General features: G+C 43.9%; 1 protein-coding gene across 1 annotated transcript in view; it reads left to right on the top strand.

Annotated features, from left to right (window-relative positions):
• tmprss7 (transmembrane serine protease 7) overlaps positions 1-25,018 on the top strand; it is a 67,280-nt gene that overhangs the window by 10,522 nt on the left and 31,740 nt on the right. Inside the window, exons 3-9 of the mRNA XM_078231900.1 lie at positions 2,042-2,172; positions 3,795-3,862; positions 6,909-7,102; positions 8,927-8,965; positions 11,298-11,526; positions 17,800-17,933; positions 22,434-22,546. Of these exons, the coding sequence (XP_078088026.1) occupies positions 2,042-2,172; positions 3,795-3,862; positions 6,909-7,102; positions 8,927-8,965; positions 11,298-11,526; positions 17,800-17,933; positions 22,434-22,546 (908 nt within the window). The remainder of the gene's footprint in view (positions 1-2,041; positions 2,173-3,794; positions 3,863-6,908; positions 7,103-8,926; positions 8,966-11,297; positions 11,527-17,799; positions 17,934-22,433; positions 22,547-25,018) is intronic.

Genomic DNA, 25,018 nt, shown 5'->3' with positions numbered 1-25,018 from the left:
ACTCTATTCTGAGGCTGTGCCCTTGGATCCTAGAATCTCCCACTAATGGAAACATCTTCCCCATGTCCACTCTATCCAGGCCTTTCAAAATTTGCTAAGTTTCAATGACATCCTGCCTCATCTTTCTAAACTCTCATCGAGTACAGACCCAGAGTCCTCAAACACTCTTCATACAAGCTTTTCATTCCCGGGAACATTCTCGCGAACCTCCTCTGGACCCTCTCCAAGGCCAGCACAACCTTCCTTAGATATGGGGACCAAAATTGCTCACAATACTTCAAATGTGGTCTGGCCTCATAAAGCCTCAGCAATACATCTCTCTCGAAATGAATGCTAATATTGCATTTGCCTTTCCAACTACCAACTCAACCTACAAGATAACCTTAAGAGAATCCTGAACTAGGACTCCCAAGTCTCTTTGTGCTTCCGATTTCTTAATTCTCTCCCCATTTAGAAAATAGTCTACGTCTCTATTCTTCCTTAAAGGTAGTGCATAATCTCACACTTTCCCACATTGTATTCCATCTGTCACATCTTTGGCCACTCTCCTAACTTGTCCAAGTCCTTCTGCAGCCTTCCCACCTCCTCAATACTACTTGTACCTCTGCCTATCTTTATATCATCTGCAAACTTAGCCACACTGTCCTTGGTTCCTTCATCTAGATCATTGATTCACCCTTTATGCAGTTTTTGAGACAACCAACAGTGCTGACAGGAGGGTAAGGCCACATTGCCTTGGGGCCCATGGGTCACAAGCAGGAAATAAGCACTCAGAGCCATTATAATGTTCAGTGGTCTGGCAACGGTGGAAGTCAGTTCTATAAAGTTCTGGTTAGGCTGTATCTGGAGTACACTATTCAGTTCTCAGTACTGCACCTCAAATGGTGTATTGTCTTTGAAAGAGGGTGCAGTGCAGATTCCAAAATAATGCCAGGGCTTCTGGTCCCGTGGAAGTTGAACCCGCCACAGGTTCCCAGATGGTGACATAGATAAGGAATTGCCATCGACTTTTGCGGGGGCGGGACCGGAAGATCCCCCCAACAGGCTCTGCTGGGCGGGGGGCGGGGGAGTGGGTGGGGGGGGGGGGGGGGGGGGGGAGGGGGGGGTGGATTTTGCCTTAGATCATTTTAAAATTGAGATAAATCATTATTGTTTGATGAGGGGTATGGAACAGAAGTGGATGAATGGAGCTATGGTACAGATCAGCCATGAGTTTAAGTGAATGACCAAACAGATTCAATGGGCTGAATGACCTACTCCTGTTCCTATGTAGCTGTGCCTTGAGACTGGAAAAATGGTCAATATGAAGGGTCTTATTCTTGGAAAATGAGATCCGATGTGCCAGCAGCTCTGGTTATTCTTTTAGAGCGCAAACGAGCTCTTCTACTCCACCTTGCCCACAAAAATAAATAAATACTTAATGCTGGGCTTCTCTTCAGCTGGTTGCTGTCTGTGAGGAGTCTGCACATTCTCCCCATGTCTGCGTATGTTGCCTCTGGGTGCTCTGGTTTCCTCCCACAGTCTAAAGATTTGCGGGTTAGGTTGATTGGCCATGCTAAATTAACCCTAGTGTCACAGGGATTAGCAGGGTAAATATGAGGGGTTACAGGAATAGGGCCTGGGTGGGATTGTGGTTGGCGCAGACTCAATGGGCCAAATGGCCTCCTTCTGCATTGTAGGATCCTATGATTCTATGGACAATCAGGTTGTCCTGTTGAGCCCTAAAATTGCAATAGGGTTTACTTCTAACATAGGATCCTGTTTTAAAAACCTAAACCAGCTGTGTGCTCTTTCAGGCAGCCACCAGACCCACTTCTCCTGAGGACCTCGACGAACCACGAGAAAGGAACTGGTCTGTAAAGTCTGTCCTGTTTTTGTCCTCAAAATCTCCCTCAATGTTTCTCTCTTCAAAGTTTTATTAATCCATTCAGAAAGGTGGAATAAGTTGCAAATTGTGCTTGTTGCTTCTGCCAAAGGCGTCCATTTACTCATTCATTTTTAGCAAAAGATTTACTAAAAGCTATTTCTTTCCATTATGTAGTGCGGACACAAAACAGTACTGCTTTGTATTTCGCTGGGTTATTCCGTATAGCTAATGCTGAATTTGTTCCTGAGTATCGAAGAAAGGACTCCCCTGAATTTCTCTCCATGGCAACTAAAATTCAGCATGTGGTAAGAAACTTCAATAACATTACAAGATGTACAATACATGATAAAATGTGGAAAGTATTGCATGATACCACAGCTACATAATCTGTGAACAAGAAAATTGCAGGTGGGTTATGTCACGTGGAAATAACACAAGTTAACCCAAGTATTGTGAAACTTTGATTTGATTTATTATTGTCACATGTATTAACATACAGTGAAAAGTATTGTTTCTTGCGTGCTATACAGACAAAGCATAGGGAAGGAAACGAGAGAGTGCAGAATGCAGTGTTACAGTTATAGCTAAGGTGTAGAGAAAGATCAACTTAATGCAAGGTAGGTCCATTCAAAAGTCTGGTGGCAGCAGGGGAGAAGCTGTTCTTGAGTTGGTTGGTACATGCGCTCAGACTTTTGTATCTTTTTCCCGGTGGAAGAAGGTGGAAGAGAGAATGTCCAGGGTGCGTGGTGTCCTTAATTATGCTGGCTGCTTTGCCGAGGCAGCGGGAAGTGTAGACAGAATGCAGCGGGAAACACTTCTGGTACTTATCAATAGTTTTTATGGTTATTTGTCATGTGATACTTGTTTCTCTGATCTGAAGTTTTACTCAGTATCAGGAGTGTTGGATCAAATGTTTTACTCAAACTGTAGACTTGGTACTTGGGTTGGAGTTACTTTGTGAAGTATTAGAAAGTGACATGCGTGTAATCACAGCTTTGTGCTTACAGTCACTTTTTGTCTTAAATATTCTGATTCATTGTAGCCTTCATGTTGGTGGATTCAGGGGCTACCGTTCAACAGTCTGAATATTGAAAGGCATAAATCCTGTTCACAAATAATTGTACAGACAGTTCAACCACTAATTTGTGGAAATTATATGTCACGCTGATTATATTTTAGAGAATTTTACATCTTGGTGCAACAACTTTTGAAATAGTTTTTTAGTTTCCATAGAATTTAAGGGTTAAGTGTGAAGGTAGAGAGATAGGATAATGGGATGTAAAATATGGTCTAATCAGATCCTGAAAACAACCTGGATGACTAACTAAACTGGATGGGCTGAATACCTTCTTTCTTATTACTAGTTCTTACACTATGTTGTTATTACTGCACAAGTGGGTAACTAAGTTACTATGTGAGGGACAAAAATTGTCCAGTTTAATATACAAGCAAACCATTAGTTTTCAGTGGGTCAGATTCAAGTTTAACTGTGAAACCATAGAAATGGTTCCATGGAAACCACGGTATTGTGTTATACACTTTCATTCATGGTCTTGCAGTGAAAAATACAGGAAAGAACTTTTACAATCTACAGGAACAGTAACAGTTTCACAGTAACTTCATTGCAGCATTAATGTAAGCCTTACTTGTGACTCATTAATAAAACTTTTAAAATTTAAAAAATAAAATTGTCACTGTGATCTGAGAGTTTCCATGGGCATAAAAATGTTTTAATCAAATTGTAGACTTGATACTTGGGTTGAAGTTATTTTGTGATGGTTCAGTAAATGACATGCGTGTAGTCACAACTTTGTGTTTACAGTCATTTTTTAATCTTATATATACCATTTTAAAGCATTGCTCTATTCCCGGATTAATTCTTTTTTATCTGTTGCACTTTGAGTTTTGTGCTTTTCTGTTCTTTTAGATGAACAATGTTTATCAGAAGTCGCTTTTCTCCAAGTTATACAAGCAATCAACTATTTCTGACTTGAGGTATTGTGTTTCATGGGTGCGTTCATTATAAGGATTGAATGCTGACTTCTTGGAATGAAGAAATTGTACGGTGTTACCTAATAGTAATAGTAATCCCCCAGCCCGCCAGGCGAGTTCTGAGGCAGTTGGAGGGTGAAGCGTCAAATAGCATGGATGGGATTCCCTCCGGGATCCAGTCCACCCTGACCCAGACATGACTTTATGGTGGAGTGGGCAAGGCCTTGAGCAAGAGGATCATCCATGCCCCACCCCTATTAAGGCCTTTGAGTGGCAACTTAATGGCTCCTTATGGGCCTTTTCCCACCCAGCCCAATTTTTAGGCTGGCGGGCACCCAGTGATTGAGGGTGGGAAACAGAAAAGTTTAAGAACCTTGATCTCAGGTGGGAAGGTGTGGGAGGGCAATTGGAAGACCCCTTCAGACTGGGGCACCCTCCCCTCAGGGACCTGGGGACACCCTCCCCTCAGGGACCTGGGAGCACCCTCCCCTCAGGGACCTGGGGGCACCCTCCCCTCAGGGACCTGGGGGCACCCTCCCCTCAGGGACCTGGGGACACTCTCCCCTCAGGGACCTGGGAGCACCCTCCCCTCAGGGACCTGGGGGCACCCTCCCCTCAGGGACCTGGGGGCACCCTCCCCTCAGGGACCTGGGTGTTTCTGCATTTGAAGAGTTACTTCTGATGACAAAAATAGAACAAAACTTACTCCAACTTATAAATCAAAGAAAGGGTTTAATAAAGAAACATCATTACTCCAAACTTGGGGCCTCGCCCTGGGCCAACCCAAGCCTCCTGCAATTCTATACAGGTTCTTATTTATAGTGAGTCAGCTGGTCAGCTGACTACTACATCATTCTGTAATTGGTTCTATGGTTTACTGGGTCAGCTGACCCTTATATCTTGTTACCATTGGTCACATTGCATCCAATACAAAGTTGTCACCGGTTACATTCTAACACTGGGAGAGCCCTGCCCTCAGGGACCTGGGAGCTCTGGCCCTCCCAATCTCCAAGTCTACTCCCCAAAGCTGAGATCACCACCCCCCGCCCCTCCCATATCTCCCAACCACTCAGGGCATCCCATCATGACCCCGCACCCAGGACCCCTGATACTTACCAGAAGTGAAGCCCCGGGACTTGGGCTCAAGCACGGCACTGCAGTACCTCTTCTGGCCACTGCAGCAATGTGCCTGGAGGCACTGAAAAACTGTCAGCCATTCTGGCCGTCAGCTCTCCAAGATGGGAGTTCACCTCCTGCCTCCCCAAAGCCTGTCCACCATCTACAAGGTACAAGTCAGGACTGTGATGGAAAACTTTCCACTTGCCTGGACGAGTGCAACTCCAACAACACTCGAAGTTCGACATCAAACAGGACAAAGAAGCACGCTTGATTGCTACCCATTCTGCAAACATTCAATCCCTCCATCTCCACTGAACAGTGCCAGCTGTGTGTACCATCTAGAAGATGCACTGCAGGAATTCACAAAGGTTTTTTAGGCAGCTCCTTTCAAACCCACCGTTCCTTCGCTGTCGCGAGGTCAAAATCCTGGAACTCCCTCCCCAACAGTGCTGGGTGTACCTACACCTCCAGAGACTGCAGTGTTTCAAGAACGCAGCTTGTCACCATCTTTACAAGGACAACTAGGGATGCACAATAAGTGCTGGTCCAGCCAGTGATGTCCACATCCTGTAAATGAAGAAAAAAGGATGTCTTCCCTGTTGACTCTCAGGGTGACAGGTGCTGAGCACTTGTCACCCCGAAAATTTAGGCCAGTGCCTTTTAAGAAAAATGAATAACACCTTGAACATTCTTGAAATGGGGGAGATGGTGACTGGAAAAGTGAAGACAAAGTAATAGGGAAATAACTTGCTAAAAAACTATTACTGTATTTGTAGAATGTTGTGGGTTCCTTAAATCACCAACATCAACAAAGATGGTTTATCCGAAACACAACAGCTATAGACAACACTTGTGCTTTGTTCACGCTCCCTGGGATAGCACCCGCTATGTGACCATCATATGTAGCTACATTATCACGTTCTCACATGACCAACTCAGTTTACAATATTCTTATTCCTTTTGAGTCAGATTAGTCTTAATCTTAGCAATGTCAGTGAATATTGTATAATTTTCTGAAAATGTGCTCCTGGTATTGAGAAGATCAAGAACTGTTTACAGTCAGCAGTTGGACAATGGCAAGAATATCTATTGAGTCTTGGGGAGGCACGAAGCTTGCCACACTGGGACAAGTTTTTCAGAGTGTTTTATTCTTCGTAATCACCAACAATCAATGTTATGAGTCTTGGTTTATCCCAGTTTAAGTAAAGAAAGTGGATAATGAGTTAATATTATATAGGGTTGATGTTATATTGTTACTATTTTGTATTTTTATTCCAATTCAATCAAATCAAGTCCAATTCAGAGTCTCAACAAGTTGAGACATTCCCGATCCAAGCTGACAAGACAGGGCTCTCACCTCCTGTCTTGGGCTTGATTTACATGGTCCAAGCTGATTGGAGTAGGAATAGCTCCTCCTCCAAGGCTTGATCTCATTTGCATCTTAGCCAAAAGGCCGAGATGCCGCTTTTAAAAATTGCTTCAAATGAAGCTAAAATTAACCTAATGACTTCAACCAAACACAACATGTTGATACTGCACTTGATCTTGGCCAAAAGGCCAAGAAGGTGCTAACATAATAACAGGGATGGTATTTTAAAAGTAATTTGCTTAGATACAGTTCAATGTGACAAATTGCCTTTTAACTTTTGAGTCCATGAACACAGTTGCAATCAATAATGAGGCACACTTTTCATCGGGGTACTGTCCTTTCACTTTCATAATCAGATCAACCAAAACTGTGAGGGCAGCTCATAGATCAATAACCTATCATGCAAACCATTAAATGATTGTAAAATGTCTGAAATTGCAAACTAGAGAGATATCTCGATTAAAAATCGTATCTACGTAGTTCAATCATTATACAATGTACAGATAGAAATATTTTTTATGATAATGCTGGTGAAAGTTATTTGTTGTGTTTCTTTTACAGTAACAACAACAATGGCGGCATTCTTGTTCACTTCTGGATTGTCTTCATGGTTCCAAGTCTGAAGACTGTATTTGTGTGTGAGGACTGTGTCAGCGCTGTCTTAAAGGATTCCATTCAGACAAGTTTGGTAAACCGCACATCGGTTGGATACCTTCTTGGACTTCCTGTGGACATGGATTCCATTGTTGTTAATGGTTATTGACTTTGGTATTTTGTGTCTTGCAGTCATTGAAATTTGTAATATATTTTATTGCGAATTGGAATCTGATTCTGCCTGAGATTGGCTGTAAAGATCAAAGGCTGATGAAATTTAGCACAGAGAAGGGCAAAGTGAGACATTTTGGTACAAAGAGCAAGGAGAAATAATATAAAGGGAAGTGTACAATTATAAATGGGGTTACAGGAACAGAGAACCTGGAGATATATGTACACAAACCATTGAAGGTGATGGATGGTTTAAAAGACACATGGGATCTTGGGTTTTATAAAATAGAGGTGGAGAGCACAAAACTGATGATCCTTTTAAAAAACAATGATTTGGGGAGATGAAGGGGCATGGCGCTTCTTGCATCTAACCTTATTTCAACACCCCCTTTATTATAAACTCCACAACTGTCAGGAACTAATAAACTCTGTAACATCACGTTGTAATTATAAACACCTCCATCAAGTTACACAGTTAGTTACTCTATTCTAACAAACAAATCATGCTTTTTCAAGTCTTTCTTTGTTTTTCTATTTTGTCATAGCAGATAACAGTCTTGTGAATCTGTACGGGACATGTCTCTTTTTCTGAGACACTTCGTCAAGATTTACATAGATTCACCCATTACATCTTGACTTTTATATTCAATATCTTGCCATAAAACCCACAATTCTATTAGCTTTTTCAAAAAGATTTTAAATAGTTTTTAATGTCCTGCAAATGTGAATCACCAAATCCCTTTATCATAGAATCATGGAACCATGGAGTCGTACAATGCAGAAAAGGCCCTTCGGCCCATCGATTCTACACCAACAGGATTTACCACTAAAGTCGTGTTAATCCCATTTTCCAGCACTTGTCCCATATCCTTGAATGTTATGATGTTTCAAGTGCTCATCCAAGTACTTTTTAATTTGTAAGGTTTCCAGCCTCCACTATCATTCCCAGGCAGCACATTCCAGATTCCCTCCACCCTCTGAGCGAATTTTGTTTTCTCTAATCCCCCCTGAATCTCCTGCCCCTTACCCTAAAACTATGCCCCCTTGTGATTGACCCCAAGGGGACATCAGCTTCCTAGTCACCCTGTCCATACCCCTCATCATACCATACACCTCAATCATGTCCCCCCCTCCCTCCAACTTAGCCTTCTGTGCTTTAAAGAAAACAATCCAAGCCTATCCAGACTCTCCTTATAATTCAAATGCTCCATCCCAGGCAACATCCTGGTGAATTGCCTCCGCACCCCTCAAGTACTATCACATCCTTCCTATAGTGAGGTGATCAGAACTGCACACAGTACTCCAGCTGTGCCCTAACCGATGCTCTGTACAATTCCAATATTACCTCCTTGTTCTTGTACTCTATGCTATCATTGATAAAGACAAGTGTTCCATAAGTCTTCTTAACTGTCCTATTCACGTGTTCTGTTGCCTTCAGGAATCTATGAATAGGTACCCCAAGATCCATTCGATCCTCTGAGCTTTCTTGTGTCCTGCCACTCATTAAATACTCCCAAATCTTGTAACTTCTTCCAAAGTGCATCACCTCATACTTTGCTCTTTCATATTGCCCAGCCCCCCCCCCCATACTAATGGACCTTCCAGAAAAATAGTTTGCTAACTGCTTACTGGTGGTAGACCATGAAAAGTGTTTGTGTGTGCATGTACCTGCATCTGTGCATGTTGTATGTGTTTATAGTTGGAAGGTTTAACTCTTACCAGTATACTCTAATCTACTATCTTAATTCATTATATTAAACTACATATCCTGAAATATAAAATAACTTTTATACTTTTACTTTTGTAATTGATAGCTGGCCTTCGTTCAGATTACATTGCGACAGCAATGATAGGTGAGAGTTTCAATTCAATATTATATTAAATTGTAAATGGTTAGGCCGCATTTGTAAACGGTTAGGCGGCACGGTAGCACAGTGGTTAGCACTGCTGCTTCACAGCTCCAGGGTCCCGGGTTCGATTCCCGGCTTGGGTCACTGTCTGTGTGGAGTTTGCACATTCTCCTCGTGTCTGCGTGGGTTTCCTCCGGGTGCTCCGGTTTCCTCCCACAGTCCAAAGATGTGCGGGTTAGGTTGATTGGCCAGGTTAAAAAAAAAAAAATTGCCCCTTAGAGTCCTGGGATGCGTAGGTTAGAGGGATTAGTGGGTAAAATATGTGGGGGTTGGGCCTGGGTGGGATTGTGGTCGGTGCAGACTCGATGGGCCGAATGGCCTCCTTCTGCACTGTAGGGTTTCTATGATCTATGATCTATGAATACAAGTGTTCTAATCGAAATACATACAAAGGATAATTTAAAGAAAAGAAGCACATTTATCAAGCACGTTTCACATCCTCGAGGGATGGATATTAGCTAGAACACTGGGAAAATTCCTCCAGTCTCCTTTGAGTATTGAAATGGAAAATGCCTACCCGAAACAACAGAATTAAGGAGATGCAGACGTTGCACCCAATATTCTTCCTTAGATTTTTCATTTATACAAATTTTAATTGTGTATTTATGGAAGTCCTTTACTTGCAGAAACGGTAAAAATACAGCACTGCATGAATATTAAAAGACAAGTCACCATGGATGATGGTGTTTGAATAGTCCAAGCATTTGGAAGCTGAGTAACATAGAAATATGGAAACTTAGATAATAGGAGTAGGCCATTCAGCCCTTCGAGCCTGGTCTACCATTCAACATGATCATGGCTGATCCTCTATCTCAACGCCATACTCCAGTGCCCTTCCCACACCCCTTGATGCCTTTAGAGTCTAGAAATCCATCTATATCCTTCTTAAATATATTCAGTGATTTGGTCTCTACGGCCTCCAGTGGTAGAGAATTCCATCGGTTCACTACCCTCTGATTGAAGAAATGTCTGCTGATCTCAATCCTAAATGGCCTACCCTATATCCTGAGACTGTGACCCTTTGTACTAGACCCTCCAGCCAGAGGAAACAAGATCCCCGTATACAGTCTGTCCAGCCCTGTCAGAATATTATATGTTTCAATTAGATCCCCTCTTATCCTTCTAAATTCCAAATTAGGCAAAGATCAGTACAGCGGGGTCTCTTTTGTGTGAGATATGTTCAAATAAAGGTGATTTTCCCTCTGGTCACAATGGGATCACATGACTCATTCCATTCATTTACTTGCAGTTTGTCTAAGGGAAGCTCCGATGTAATGGAGCTGTTAAAGGGGCAGAGTCTTAACTTTAACTTTATATCTATTTGTTTTCTTATTTTTGATCATTTCCATTTGAAGCATTTTCAACAGTGCAGCAGAATACATAGGACTGAGAAACAGAACTGGCTGCAACAGAGATGTTTTGAATATAAATGTTCATGCCCAGTTTAGGGAGTGACAAAGTATCAATATGCTGCTTGGCAAGGAACAGCACATCATTATTGAATTGGTTGAAAGGATGGGCAGAATTCTTTCATGGCCCCCGCTGGCAGGTTCAAAGGTGGGCAAAGGGGGCAGAATTCCGCGGGAGTCCAAAAGTTGGTTTTCTGGCAGTGAGAATTTCCCAACCTGAATGTGATTTGCATCCAGCTAATGGGATGTACATGGAGGTCGAACCAGAATCTTCTCCGATTCTCTGGGATGCCAGCGGGAAAACACAGAACACATCTGGAACAGTTGCAAAAACCAGGACTTGCGTGAAGAATGCCTGGGGCTGTCCCTGGAGTTTGGGATGGAGGCCAACAACGACCACGGACCCTGAAACACCACAACAGTGGGGTGGGGCAGGGGAGGTATCTATTGGGTGGATCTTCCTGCTTCAGTGTCATTGAGGACATTCATTTCCAAGTCTGAGTGTTTCTAGAGATCCTTCCTCTTTTTCAGGAGGTCCATCTTCCTTCTTCAGTGATGCTGGGAAAACTTTTCCATTTGGTACCTAGATATGTCGGCATGACATGCACAGATAGGCCCGCCCCACCATAGAATATGGCACTAAACCCCTGGATATATGATGAAAGAGATTGGGGCCAGAAACTATGGCGTGACGTCCCTTCAGCCTCCACAGTGGGAAATGCTCCCAGTCTCCATCCCCACCCTGGGGCTTAGTCCCAGGTGGCAGAATTCCGCTCGATGTGTCTATAAAAAGTACTTGTAGGGAAAATGTTGGAAAATGACCATACAATGTCAAACCACCTGCACTAATATTTTGCTTTTCCCAGGTTCTGAATATGTTCTGGATAAATCTGCCGAGCAGACTGGTATTGCCGTTCCTATAAACCTCTTTGCTGCCTCAGGACGAGTAAGCTGCCACTTCAAGCTCACTTCACCACCAGGACATGTCATTCGCCTCTCTCTGAGTTCCCTGCAGATTGAACCAGACAGTTGTGTCACAGATTCACTCAACATTTATGACTCTCTTATGCCAATCAGGAGTAGGAATTTGTACCGGTATGTATTCCAATTGTTGTGCTTCAAGTCTGTGTCGGTGACTGAGTCTCACTGATCAATTCCACATTTCTGTTGACTTTACATTACAACATATACAGAACAGTCATGTATAATGAGTAAGAATCATCATTCATCTTGCATATCCTGAGGATAAACTGGGCATGTGAATAATCTTGGACTATTGCATCTCAACATTAGTTATTTCACTAAAATAACATTGTACACACAATCTCACACTTTTTTTTATTCATTTGTGATACATGGGCGTCGCTGGTCAGAATTTATTGCCCTTCCCTAGTTGCCCTTGGATTGCTAGGCCATTTCAGAAGACAGTTAAGAGTCAACCACATTGTTGAGCTCTGGAGTCACATGTAGGCTAGACCAGGTAAGGACGGCAGATTTCCTTCCCTAAAGGACATTAGTGAACAAAATGTTTTTTTCCGACAATCGTTTCATGGTCATCGGCAGATTATTAATTCCAGATTTTTTTAAATTGAATTCAAATTCCACCATCTGCTGTGGCAGGATTTGAACCCAGGTCCCCAGAACATTAGCTGAGTATCTGGGTTAATAGTCAAGCGATAATACCACACGGCCATCGCCTCCCCATCTTACATACACTATCTACAAGATGCACTGCAGCAATTCATCAAAGATCCTTAGACAGCACCTTCCAAAACCACGACCACTTTCATCTAGAAGGACAAGGGCAGCAGATACATGGGAATACCACCACCTGCAAGTTCCCCTCCAATCCACTCACTATCCTGACATGGAAATATGTCGCCATTCCTTCGCAGTCGCTGGGTCAAAATCCTGGAATTCCCTCCCTAATGGCATTGTGGGTTAACCCACGGCACATGGACTGCAACGATTCAAGACGGCAGCTCACCACCACCTTCTCAAGGGAAACTAGGGATGGGCAATAAATGCTGGCCAGCCAGCGACACCCAGGTCCCACGAATGAATAAAAAAATTGTATTGTAATCTGCAAATTTCTATGTCAAATATAAATATAAACCTAAAAATCACAGAAATATAGAAATGGCTGAGTGGCAAGGAACAGAGAGTAGTGGCTAATGAATGGTTTCCAGGCCAGAGGAATGTTTGTAGTTGGAGTTCCCCAGGGGTTTTTGATTTGATTTGATTTGATTCATTATTGTCACATCTTTCAACATAGAACATAGAACATAGAACAGTACAGCACAGAACAGGCCCTTCGGCCCACGATGTTGTGCCGACCTTCATCTGAAACCAAGATCAAGCTATCCCACTCCCTACCATCCTGGTGTGCTCCATGTGCCTATCCAATAACCGCTTAAATGTTCCGAAAGTGTCTGACTCCACTATCACTGCAGGCAGTCCATTCCACACCCCAACCACTCTCTGCGTGAAGAACCTACCTCTGATATCCTTCCTATATCTCCCACCATGAACCCTATAGTTATGCCCCCTCGTAATAGCTCCATCCACCCGAGGAAATAGTCTTTGAACGTTCACTCGATCTATCCCCTTCATCATTTTATAAACCTCTATTAAGTCTCCCCTCAATCTCCTCCGCTCCAGAGAGAACAGCCCCAGCTCCCTCAACCTTTCCTCATAAGACCGACACTCCAAACCAGGCAGCATCCTGGTAAATCTCCTCTGCACTCTTTCCAGCGCTTCCACATCCTTCTTATAGTGAGGTGACCAGAACTGCACGCAATATTCCAAATGCGGTCTCACCAAGGTCCTGTACAGTTGCAGCATAACCCCACGGCTCTTAAACTCCAACCCCCTGTTAATAAAAGCTAACACACTATAGGCCTTCTTCACAGCTCTATCCACTTGAGTGGCAACCTTTAGAGATCTGTGGATATGAACCCCAAGATCTCTCTGTTCCTCCACAGTCTTCAGAACCCTACCTTTGACCCTGTAATCCACATTTAAATTAGTCCTACCAAAATGAATCACCTCACATTTATCAGGGTTAAACTCCATTTGCCATTTTTCAGCCCAGCTTTGCATCCTATCTATGTCTCTTTGCAGCCTACAACACCCCTCCACCTCATCCACTACTCCACCAATCTTGGTGTCATCAGCAAATTTACTGATCCACCCTTCAGCCCCCTCCTCTAAGTCATTAATAAAAATCACAAAGAGCAGAGGACCAAGCACCGATCCCTGCGGCACTCCGCTAGCAACCTGCCTCCAGTCCGAAAATTTTCCATCCACCACCACCCTCTGTCTTCGATCAGACAGCCAGTTACCTATCCAATCGGCCAACTTTCCCTCTATCCCACACCTCCTTACTTTCATCATAAGCCGACCATGGGGGACCTTATCAAACGCCTTACTAAAATCCATGTATATGACATCAACCGCCCTACCTTCATCAACACACCTAGTTACCTCCTCAAAAAATTCTATCAAATTTGTGAGGCACGATTTGCCCTTCACAAATCCGTGCTGACTATCCCGGATTAATCCGCATCTTTCTAAATGGTCGTAAATCCCATCCCTAAGGACCTTTTCCATCAATTTACCAACCACCGAAGTCAGACTAACCGGTCTATAATTACCAGGGTCATTTCTATTCCCTTTCTTAAACAGAGGAACAACATTTGCCACTCTCCAGTCCTCTGGCACCATCCCCGTGGTCAGCGAGGACCCATAGATCAAAGCCAAAGGCTCTGCAATCTCATCCCTCGCCTCCCAAAGAATCCTAGGATACATTTCATCAGGCCCAGGGGACTTATCGACCTTCAGTTTATTCAAAACTGCCAATACATCCTCCCTCCGAACATCTATTTCCTCCAGCCTATTAGCCTGTAACACCTTCTCTTACTGAAAAACATGGCCCCTCTCCTTGGTGAACACTGAAGAAAAGTATTCATTCATCACCTCGCCTATCTCTACTGATTCCATACACAAGTTCCCACCACTGTCCTTGACCGGCCCTAACCTCACCCTGGTCATTCTTTTATTCCTCACATAAGAGTAAAAAGCCTTGGGGTTTTCCTTGATCCGACCCGCCAAGGACTTCTCATGTCCCCTCCTAGCTCTCCTCAACCCCTTTTTCAGCTCGTTCCTTGCTAACTTGTAACCCTCAGTCGAGCCATCTGAACCTTTTTTCCTCATCCCTACATAAGCTTCCCTCTTCCTTTTCACAAGACATTCCACCTCTTTTGTGAACCACGGTTCCCTCACTCGGCCATTTCCTCCCTGCCTGACAGGGACATACCTATCAAGGACACCCAGTATTTGTTCCTTGAAAAAGTTCCACTTTTCATCAGTGCCTTTCCCTGACATACAATGAAAAGTATTGTTTCTTGCGTGCTCTACAGACAAAACATACCATTCATGGAGAATGAAACAAGAGAGTGCAGAATGTAGTGTTACAGTCATAGCTAGGGTGCAGAGATAGATCAACTTAATGCAAGGTAAGTCCATTCAAAAGTCTGACAGCAGCAAGGAAGAAGCTGTTCTTGAGTCAGTTGGTATGTGACCTCAGACTTTTGTATCTTTTTTCCGAAGGAAGAAGGTGGAAGAGAGAATGTCCAGGGTGCGTGGGGTCCTTAATTATGCTGGCTGCTTTGCCGATACAGAGGGAAGTGTAGACAGAGTCAATGATGGGAGGCTGGTTTGCGTGATGGATTGGGCTACATTCATGACCTTTTGTAGTTCCTTGCTGTCTTGGGCAGAGCAGGAGTCATACCAAGCTGTGATACAACCAGAAAGAATGCTTTCTACGGTGCATCTGTAAAAGTTGATGAGAGTCGTAGCTGATGTGCCAAATTTCCTTAGTCTTCTGAGAAAGTAGAGGCTTTGATGGGCTTTCTTAACTATAGTGTTGGCATGAGGAGACCAGGCCAGATTGTTGGTGATCTGGACACCTAAAAACTTGAAGCTCTCGACCCTTTCTACTTCGTCCCCGTTGATGTAGACAGGGGCATGTTCTCCTTTACGCTTCCTGAAGTTGATGACAATCTCCTTCATTTTGTTGGCATTGAGGGAGAGATTATTGTTGTTGCACCAGTTCACCAGATTCCCAATCTCATTCCTGTGCTCTGTCTCATCATTGTTTGAGATCTGACCCACTATGTTGGTGTATTCAGCAACCTTGAAAATTGAATTGGAGGGGAATTTGGCCGCACAGTCATAGGTGTATAAGGAGTATAGTAGGGGGCTGAGAACACAGCCTTGTGGGGCACCGGTGTTGAGGATGATCATGGAGGAGGTGTTGTTGCCTATCCTTACAGATTGTGGTCTGTGAGTTAGGAAGTTCAGGATCCAGTTGCAGAGGGAGGTGCTGAGGCCCAGGCCACGGAGTTTGGAGATGAGTTTCATTGGAATAATAGGAAGGCTGAGCTGTAGTCAATAAATAGGAGTCTGAAATAGGTGTCCTTGTTATCTAGGTGTTCCAGGGTTGAGTGTTGGGCCAGGGAAATGGCGTCTGCTGTGGACCTGTTGTGGCGGTAGGCAAACTGTAGTGGATCCAGGTAGTCCGGGAGGCTGGAATTGATTCGTGCCATGACTAACCTTTCAAAGCACTTTAGCACAGTGGTTAGCACTGCTGCTTCACAGCTCCAGGGACCTGGGTTCAATTCCCGGTTTGGGTCACTGTCTGTGTGGAGTTTGCACGTTCTCCTCGTGTCTGCGTGGGTTTCCTCCAGGTGCTCCGGTTTCCTCCCACAGTCCAAAGATATGCGGGTTAGGTTGATTGGCCATGCTAAAAAATTGCCCCTTAGTGTCCTGAGATGCGTAGGTTGGAGGGATTAGTGGGTAAAATATGTAGGGATATGGGGGTCGGGCCTGGGTGGGATTGTGGTCGGTGCAGACTCGATGGGCCGAATGGCTTCTTTCTGTACTGTAGGGTTTCTATGAGTTCTTTCTTCTATGAGTTCTATAATGATGGATGTCAGAGCCACCGGCCGATAGTCATTAAGGCACGCTGCTTGGTTTTTCTAAGGTACCGGAATAATGGTCATCTTCTTGAAGCAGATAGGGACCTCAGATTGTTGTAAAGAGAGGTTGAAGGTGTCTGTGAATACCCCCGCCAGCTGATCCGTGCAGGATCTGAGTGCACGTCCAGGTACCCCATCCGTCCAGTTGCTTTCCATGGGTTGACCTTCAAGAAAGCTGCTCTGACATCTGCAATGATGACTCCAGGTACAGGTTCATCCAGGGCTTCCAGGGTGGAGGGCATGCTCTCGCTGACCTCTTGTTCAAAACGGGCGTAGAATGCATTGAGCTCATCAGGGAGGGGTGCATTGGAGTCGGCGAGTTCACATGCCTTCATCTTGTAGCCCGTTAGGTCTTGCCGACCTTGCCATAGTCGGCGGGGTCAGTGTGGCTAGTCTGGGACTCTAGCTTGGTCCGGTATTGTCTTCTGGCATCTTTGATGGATCTCCTTAGATCATATCTGACTTTCTTGTATAGGTCAGTGTCGCCTGACTTGAATGCCTCAAACCTGGACTTCAGCAAGCAGTGGATATCCCTCTTCATCCATGGTTTCCGGTTGGGGAACACACGGATTTGCTTCTTTGGCACACAGTCTGCTACCACTTATTAATGAAGTCAGTTACTGTAGTGGCGTACTCGTTCAGGCTAGTCGCAGCATTTTAAAATATTGACCAGTCCACCGATTCCAAGCAGCCCTGTACGAGATCATCTGATTCCTCCGACCAACATTACACGACTTTCTTTGATGGATTCAAATCAAATTCAAATGGATTCAATGGGGGTCAATGAGACCTTGTTTTTCCCGATATATGCTGAAGGACTAAACCTTGTGTACAGGACACAATTTCAAAATTTGCAGCTGATACAAAAATCAGAAGTATTGTGAACTGTGAGGAAGATAGTGTAGAACTTCAGAAGGACATAGGCAAGTTGGTGGTATGGGGGACAGGTGGCAGATGAAGTTCAATGCAGAGAAGTATGAAGTGATTCATTTTGATAGAACATGGAGAGACAGTGTAAAATGGGGGTACAATTTTATAAGGGGAGCAGGAGCAGAGAGTCCTGGATATATGTGTGCATAACTCATTGATCGTGGCAGGACAGTTTGAGAGTGTGGTTAATAAAGGATACAGTATCGTGAGTTTTATAATTAGGCGTATAGAGTACAATTGAAGTACAATAGTATGAAACCAATTTATTTACTGTATATTGTTGTATAGATAATGGAAGTCCTCCTATCTGACAGGAATCTCTAAAATAGGAGCTATGACTGATGTTACAGTATCTTATTTAAGTCATTAATAAGTTGAAATTTATTATTAATTTCAGAGTCTGCGAACCCTTTGCTTCTTTCCCAGTTTCCTTTGTATCTACTGGCAACGGCATGTTTCTGTCATTCAAATCCCTCAGAGTGCGTGGAATAAAAGAAATAAATGGCTACTTTGAAGCAATTCTTAAAGAAAGTAAGCTTTGCCACATGTCTGCATTGTAGCTCTGATGCAAGTTATTTAACCTCTGACCTCTTTGTCTAGTTCATTATTAACATTAATAAACAACATAAAATTAACCCAATTTTAACACAAAGATGATAACTTCATTCATGGTACATCCCTAGTAAGATCCATACAATCATTCTATAATACAGCGTTCTATAATACAACGGGTCACCTTGCGGCCAAATTCATTTTTCTCGTATGGTTTCCAGTATGGTTAGTTTTTTATGTAAAAAGGTTGTGATAATTCTATAAGGTAAACTGATTATTAATGCACTAGTTCTGTTTAATTAACTTAATTTGACCTGAACAGATTATATTCATTTGTCTTCCGACTTAACACAATGCTGACATTTGTGTAAGTTTGCCCAATGCTGTTTGCTGATGCATGAGCAGAACTTTTCAAATTTAATTTAAAAAAAGATAATTTTATACGTAGCCACCCAAAAGGAGTGGGAGATGAGGGAAAGCACCTGAGAATAAGAGGGCAGGGACACAGGAACTCATTATTAATAATGGGCTTTCATCCGTTCCTGAAAAGTGTGCCTGGTTTAAATCAGTGAAAATTCAGCTCTTAGAACTTGAGTGGTCGAAAAGAGCTAACAAAGCAAAGGTTTCAATTTCTATATTTTGCCAGACGGGTGCAATGGGAAATTGAAATGGGAAACTAGTGAATTCAGGGCATGCCAAATTAGTTAGTCAAAAGAAAAGCACTTGATGTAATTTCGAATATCTTCAAGTTGACCTCAGATTTGATTGCTCAGTGCTTGTTTTTGTTTATCAAGAGAGTTCTTATTGTCAGGTGCGCTGTGAGATAACTAATGCTGCTGCATCCAGGCCACATGTAATTCTGTTTTTTTTAATTCATTCGTGGGACATGGGTGTCACTGGCTGGCGAGCATTTATTGCTCATCCCTAGTTGCCCTTGAGAAGGTGGTGGTGAGCTGCCTTCTTGAATCGCTGCAGTCCATGTTCTGTGGGTTGACCCACAATGCCGTTAGGGAGGGAATTCCAGGATTTTGACCCAGCGACTGTAAAGGAATGACGATATATTTCCAAGTTAGGATGGCGAGTGGCTTGGAGGGGAACTTGCAGATTTGCCCATTGGATTTTCCTGCTATTTCATCACTTAACCCAGGATCAATTTGGAAAAAAGATGACAGAGCAAAACCAGATCTATAAGAGTAAAGTCCTGTTTATCCATGTGAATATACTGACCATTACACAGACTAGGCTTAGGTGTAGCATCTAATGAAGTACTTATAAGATATATCAGAATACATATACCATTGATTTTCTTATCCTTCCGCTGTCTATGGTACTAATGGCTTCCTGAGAGAGTGATTGGAATTTAGTCCAGAACATTGTACTCATAGAAATACTCATAGAATCCTACAGTGCAGAAGGAGGCCACTCGGCCCATCGAGTCAGCACCGACCATAATCCCATCCAGACCCTATCCCCATTACCCCATGCATTTACCCTGGCTAGTCCCCCTACACTAAGGGGCAATTTAGCATGGCCAACCCACCTAACCCGCACATCTTTGCACTGTGGGAGGAAACCGGAGCACCCGGAGGAAACCCACACAGGTACAGGGAGAATGTGCAAACTCCACACAGACAGTGACCCGCGGCCGGAACTGAACCCGGGTCCCTGACACTCAGAGGCAGCAGTGCTAACCACTGTGCCACCGTGCTGCCCACTGGTTAGAGAACCACTTTGTCTTGCCACAGGCCCAGTGCTATTTCAGTCCAAATTGGCACTTACCTGGATAACTTCAGGCCTCGCATTTGATTGAGTGGAAATCCTGGGAATTGTCAACAAATCAGAATCCAGCAGCTCTCCAGTACTGACAACACCTCTGGGAGTGGTGGCTGCTGGTAATACAGCAACATTCAGCAGGGATCATCACTGGATCCCCGGAGAGAGGCAAGTGGGGCGGGGTGGGGTCATGGGCAAGGAGGTGGGTAAGGGTGTTGGATGGAAAGGGAGGTGTGTGACATTCAGTGGTACCCCCTCCCCAACAATGTCAGGCACTTTTATTGGGTACCAAGTGCTTGTGAGCGAAGGGCCTCCCAGGTAGACTGCTGGCAACACCAGTGAGGTTTGCTGGGAGGGGTGGGGGTGGGGGGGGGGGGGGGGGGGGGGGTGCTTTGGACACTAATGGGCAATTTAGCATGACTAATCAACCTAACCTGCACATCTTTGAACTGTGGGAGGAAACCGGAGCACCCGGAGGAAACCCACGCAGACACGGGGAGAATGTGCAAACTCCACACAGATAGTGACCCGAGGCCAGAATTGAACCGGGGACCCTGGCGCTGTGTGGCAGCAGTGCTAACCACTGTGCCACCATGCCGCTGACTTTGCACATTCTCCCCATGTCTGCATGGGTTTCCTCTGGGTGCTCCAGTTTCCACCCACAGTCCAAAGATGTGCAGGTTAGGTTCATTGGCCATGCCAAATTGACCAAATTGTCAGGGGGATTTGTAGGTTAAATGTATGCGGTTGTGGGAATAGGGCCTAGGTGGGATTGTGGCTGGTACAGACTCGATGGTCCCAATGGCCTCCTTCTGTACTGTAGGGATTCTATGATCTTCTATGATCCACGCAGACAGTTCTCCAAGTTTGGAATCGAACCCGGGTCCCTGGGGCTGTGAGGCAGCTGTGCTAACTACTGAGCCGGAGATCTGTGCTAATCCAGATAAATGCTGAGCCCCTACTTAATCCCGGTAAACTCCAGGATAATTGGTTTTACATAATGAGCCCAGTTGCCTTCTTGTTGCCAGCAGGTGTGTTTCCTGCAAAAGGTCTTTCAAGTCCATCAGTAAATGCAAGATACTGTCCTGTCTGATCCAAGCAGCTCGCCCTCCACCTTATCTACTCCTTTCAATTCCACTGAGTGTTTCTTCAAAATAAATTGATTATTCACTTCAAACATGATAAAAACCTATTTGTTTTGACACCGATCAGCTTCTTTTGGTGTCAGTTTGGCTGAGGGGCAGCACTTTGGTTTGAGTCAGAAGACATGAATTCAATTTCTGGGGTGATATTTAATGGAATATAGGAACATAGGAATTAGGAGCAGAAGTGGGCAAATTCAGCTCTTTGAGCCAGCTCCGCCAATCAATCAGATCATGGCTGATCTTCTCCTGTCTCAATTTCACTTCCCTACCTGTTCCCCATATCCCCTTATCCCTTTTTTAAAAATTAGAAATATATCTATCTCCTTCTTCAAACCATTCAACAATTCAGACTCTAGCGTGGAGCCAATGGGTAATGAGGACCAATGAGAGCCCTGCACTGCCTCTTTTAGGACACTTAGGAGGACAGTGGCAGGCCTTCCCTAGGATCAAGGACCCCAGTGCAGAGGTCCTGCCTGCTGAGAGCAGCCAGGCAATCAGAGACCAGAATCTCTATTGGCTAGCAGCCCCAATGGTGAGATGGTGGCTGTTGCCAGTACGACATCCACCCAAAGCCTAGGATCGAAGCTGGACCTTAGACCACAGGTGAGTGATGGTAGGTTGATAGTGGGAGGGGATTCGGCTGCATGGGCATGGGATGGGTCTCAGTGCTCCTCCCCTCTTCCTGGTGTCATGTCCCTCAATCAGGCAGTGAGTGCAATTGAATGAGAGAGTCCTTGGGAGCTTGCATAGGTTTGATTGTTATGTTCCCTGTATGGGTTAATGCCAGTGGTGGTGGGACGAGGCCTGTAGTTGGGCATTAATAGCGACAAGGTGATTCTACTGTATTTTCTGTTTGCCAGAGCGGAAGTGGGAAGGTGACAGGTTCCCTACCTGCCACCAAATTTACCTCAGGCTGGCATTAAATTCAAACAGGACTTGAGCAGAACCTAGTTACACTTCAGTGTAGTACTGGGAGAGGTGAAGTGGGTAGAGGAAGTGATGCATCATTGGAAATAACAGAGGTGAACTAGTTAAGTAACAGCTGATCTTTTTTTCTCTGCCTTTTTTTCTGCATTGACTTGGAAAATAATGGCAAATCAAGTAAAAGCAACAATGAGTTAGGAAATGAATCTTCAAAGAGAGATTCAAGTAGAATTCTGTGAACTTCAGAGGAAAGGAACTCACAAGCTATTAAAGATTGGCTGCTGATTTACTACCAGCCCATTTTGCACTGCTAATGTAGACCAGCTTCACTCCCTCATCTTTCCAATAAATCGGTAAACTGAGACTCTGTCTGTTTGTTCAGGTGGACATAAAAGGGCCATAGTGCTAAGTGAAAAAGGCCCTAGCCAACATTCTTCTGTCTGTCAACAACACTTTAAAAAAAAACAAATTAACAAACGGCTATGAATAATCCTGCAAAGTTGCTTGAGCAATCTTGGTCTGAATTCAAATTGCCTGGACACCAAGATGAAACATTCCATGGGAACTTGAGTTAAATGTGGGAGGCAGATAATAATATTAAATAAAACTTAAAATTGTTTTATTTATGTTTGCTTAGGACTTGAAAGCACCATAATTTCAACAGATGGGACGAGATTGGAAGGCAATATCACCAGTCCATATTACCCAAGTTATTACCCACTAAAATGTAGTCGTACCTGGACATTTAAGGTATTAAATAGTTGATATTAATATTACCTAGTCGAATGTATATTTGGAAAATTTGCGATGTTGGCAAAATGAACTTGTTGGATTTTTTTGATTTGATTTATTATTATCACATGTATTTACAGTGAAAAGTATTGGTTCTTGCGCGCTATACAGACAAAACATAATGTAGTGTTACAGTCATAGCGAGGGTGTAGAGAAAGATCAACTTAATGCAAGGTAAGTCCATTCAAAAGTCTGACAGCAGCAGGGAAGAAGCTGTTCTTGAGTCGGTTGGTACGTGACCGGTGGAAGAAGGTGGAAGAGAGAATGTCCAGGGTGTGTGGGATCCTTAATTATGCTGGCTGCTTTGCCGAGGTAGCGGGAAGTGTAGACAGAGTCAATGGATGAGAGGCTGGTTTGTTTGATGAATTGGGCTACATTCACGACCTTTTGTAGTTCCCTGTGGTCTTGAGCAGAGCAGGAGCTTTACCAAGCTGTGATACAACCGGAAAGAATGCTTTCTATGGTGCAAGTGTAAAAGTTGATGAGAGTCGTAGCTGACATGCCAAATTTCCTTAATCTTCTGAGAAAATAGAAGCGTTGGTGTGCTTTCTTAACTATAGTGTCGGCGTGGGTTAATTAATGGGAAAATTAAAAATCAATGTATTGATTGTCAATACATACAAATATTCTGCTTAATTTATTACAAAGTACCATCTACTGGTCACATAATTGATTAGTATTCTTTTCACACTTCGATTATTGTAGGTAGTCAACCTAATAAAGTACAATGCTACATGAAAATAATGGCATTGTGCACTGTTCATCTTTTGACTGTAACAATAATTTTGAGATTGTCCTGCAATTAAAGGGAATGCTTCAAGGGAATACAGTATTCCGCCTTACAACTCTGTTTGACCAGAAATCATACAGGAATGTCAATGGTGGTCATGGAGAAAGCCATAATTTGTAGTAATGTTCCTTTAGGAGATTGTAAATGTGTGGAAATTACTTCAAATGACTTTCCCCAATACTGTGGGGGGTGAAATAGGCCCTAACATAAAAGTAAAAAGTTACCCAGGCATTCGGAGATATCTGAGTCAACTAAAACAAAAACATTCTGAAAATAATTTTATATTTTAGATGTTTGGTTTGTCTTTTATCAATACTACTTGTTCTTTCATCTTTTCTATTCACTACATCAACTTTCTATTGACCTAAGCTCATTTTTGAATATCTCTAATGCAGCGTTCTTTATTCTGCATCAATTTCCACTTTTAAAAAGAAATTTCAAATTCTTTATTTTTAATTCATGAATTTCCAAATCCTGCTGACCCAGAAGAGATTTACTAACATGCTGGGTGGAATCTTCCTCTCTCGCCAGTGGTGGGATTTGAGGCAGGCAGGGGCGTGAGATTCGGCGCCAGTCAAAAAGTCGGTTTCCGGAAGTTGGGAAATTAGTTTGGAATCTTGTTCTCCTGACTTTCATGGCGGCTTAAAGGCGAGTCGAGTATCCCACTGATCGACATCGGGAACCAAGGCACAAGGGGGAGTATGGAAGGGTGGGGTAGAATGGTTTAAAGGTGCGATCTGTGGGGTCCTGGGGAGAGAACTTGGGGAACTGATGGTAAGAGGGAATACCGACAGTTAACAGAGATGAGGAAGTTGGTGGGTGGCGGGAGAGGGTAAAATGTGGTGGAGCAGTTTTGGTAGGAGATGTGTGCCATCTCTGGGCCTGTTCTCCAAGGCAGAACCAGCCTTAATATGGAGACTCTAATGGGCTTGCATGTCAGAGCTACGACATCAGACATAAGGCAGATCGACTCCTTCATCTTCCACCTCAATCGGTTGACAGCTTTTGGCAGTTCTGCCTGATCTCCCCCGGCATCTCTCTTCGCATCCTCAGCACCTGTCCCGGCACCCATTGCAGAGGCTGGCCATCTGACAGACTTATTTACTGGGGCTTGGACTCTAGAGGTCCTCTAAGTGCCAGAGACTTTGGTTCTCACTGCTTCCGCTTGCTGTGGACACGTGCCCATGAGGTGACCATCAGAGAGTGACCCCGAGCCTCCTCTAGATCTATGACCCACTGATGTGTGTCTCTGTGCTGGTGGAAGGTGCAGGTGAATATAGTCATGGCTCTACATATGAGAAACATCTTCTTCTTCCTTTGAGTTGGCCAGTGGACAGGGGTATTCTTCTGTCGAGGATTCTGGCTTTCACTCATTTCTGGAATGGAGAAAAGAGAGCCTAGGCCTACGCTGGCTCAAACATTCTATACATCAATCCCAGTTATTGTCTGCATGTTGTCTCTGTATAATGGATGTTTCCCCACCTGGTGTTGGGGAGACAGACCTCGCCTTCTGTGCAGGTGTGGGCTGTGAACTCCCCTGCCAGCTCTGCAGAACGCCGCTCAAATTGGGTGAGATTCCTCAGCTCTGCCATTCCACCTCCCATCTCCTCCCTCTTCCTCCTGTTGAGGCCTATCTTCTC

The sequence above is a fragment of the Mustelus asterias genome, chromosome 17, assembly GCF_964213995.1.
Source record: "Mustelus asterias chromosome 17, sMusAst1.hap1.1, whole genome shotgun sequence".
Classification (NCBI taxonomy): Eukaryota; Metazoa; Chordata; class Chondrichthyes; order Carcharhiniformes; family Triakidae; genus Mustelus; species Mustelus asterias.
This window is presented reverse-complemented; position numbering and strand designations above follow the sequence as displayed.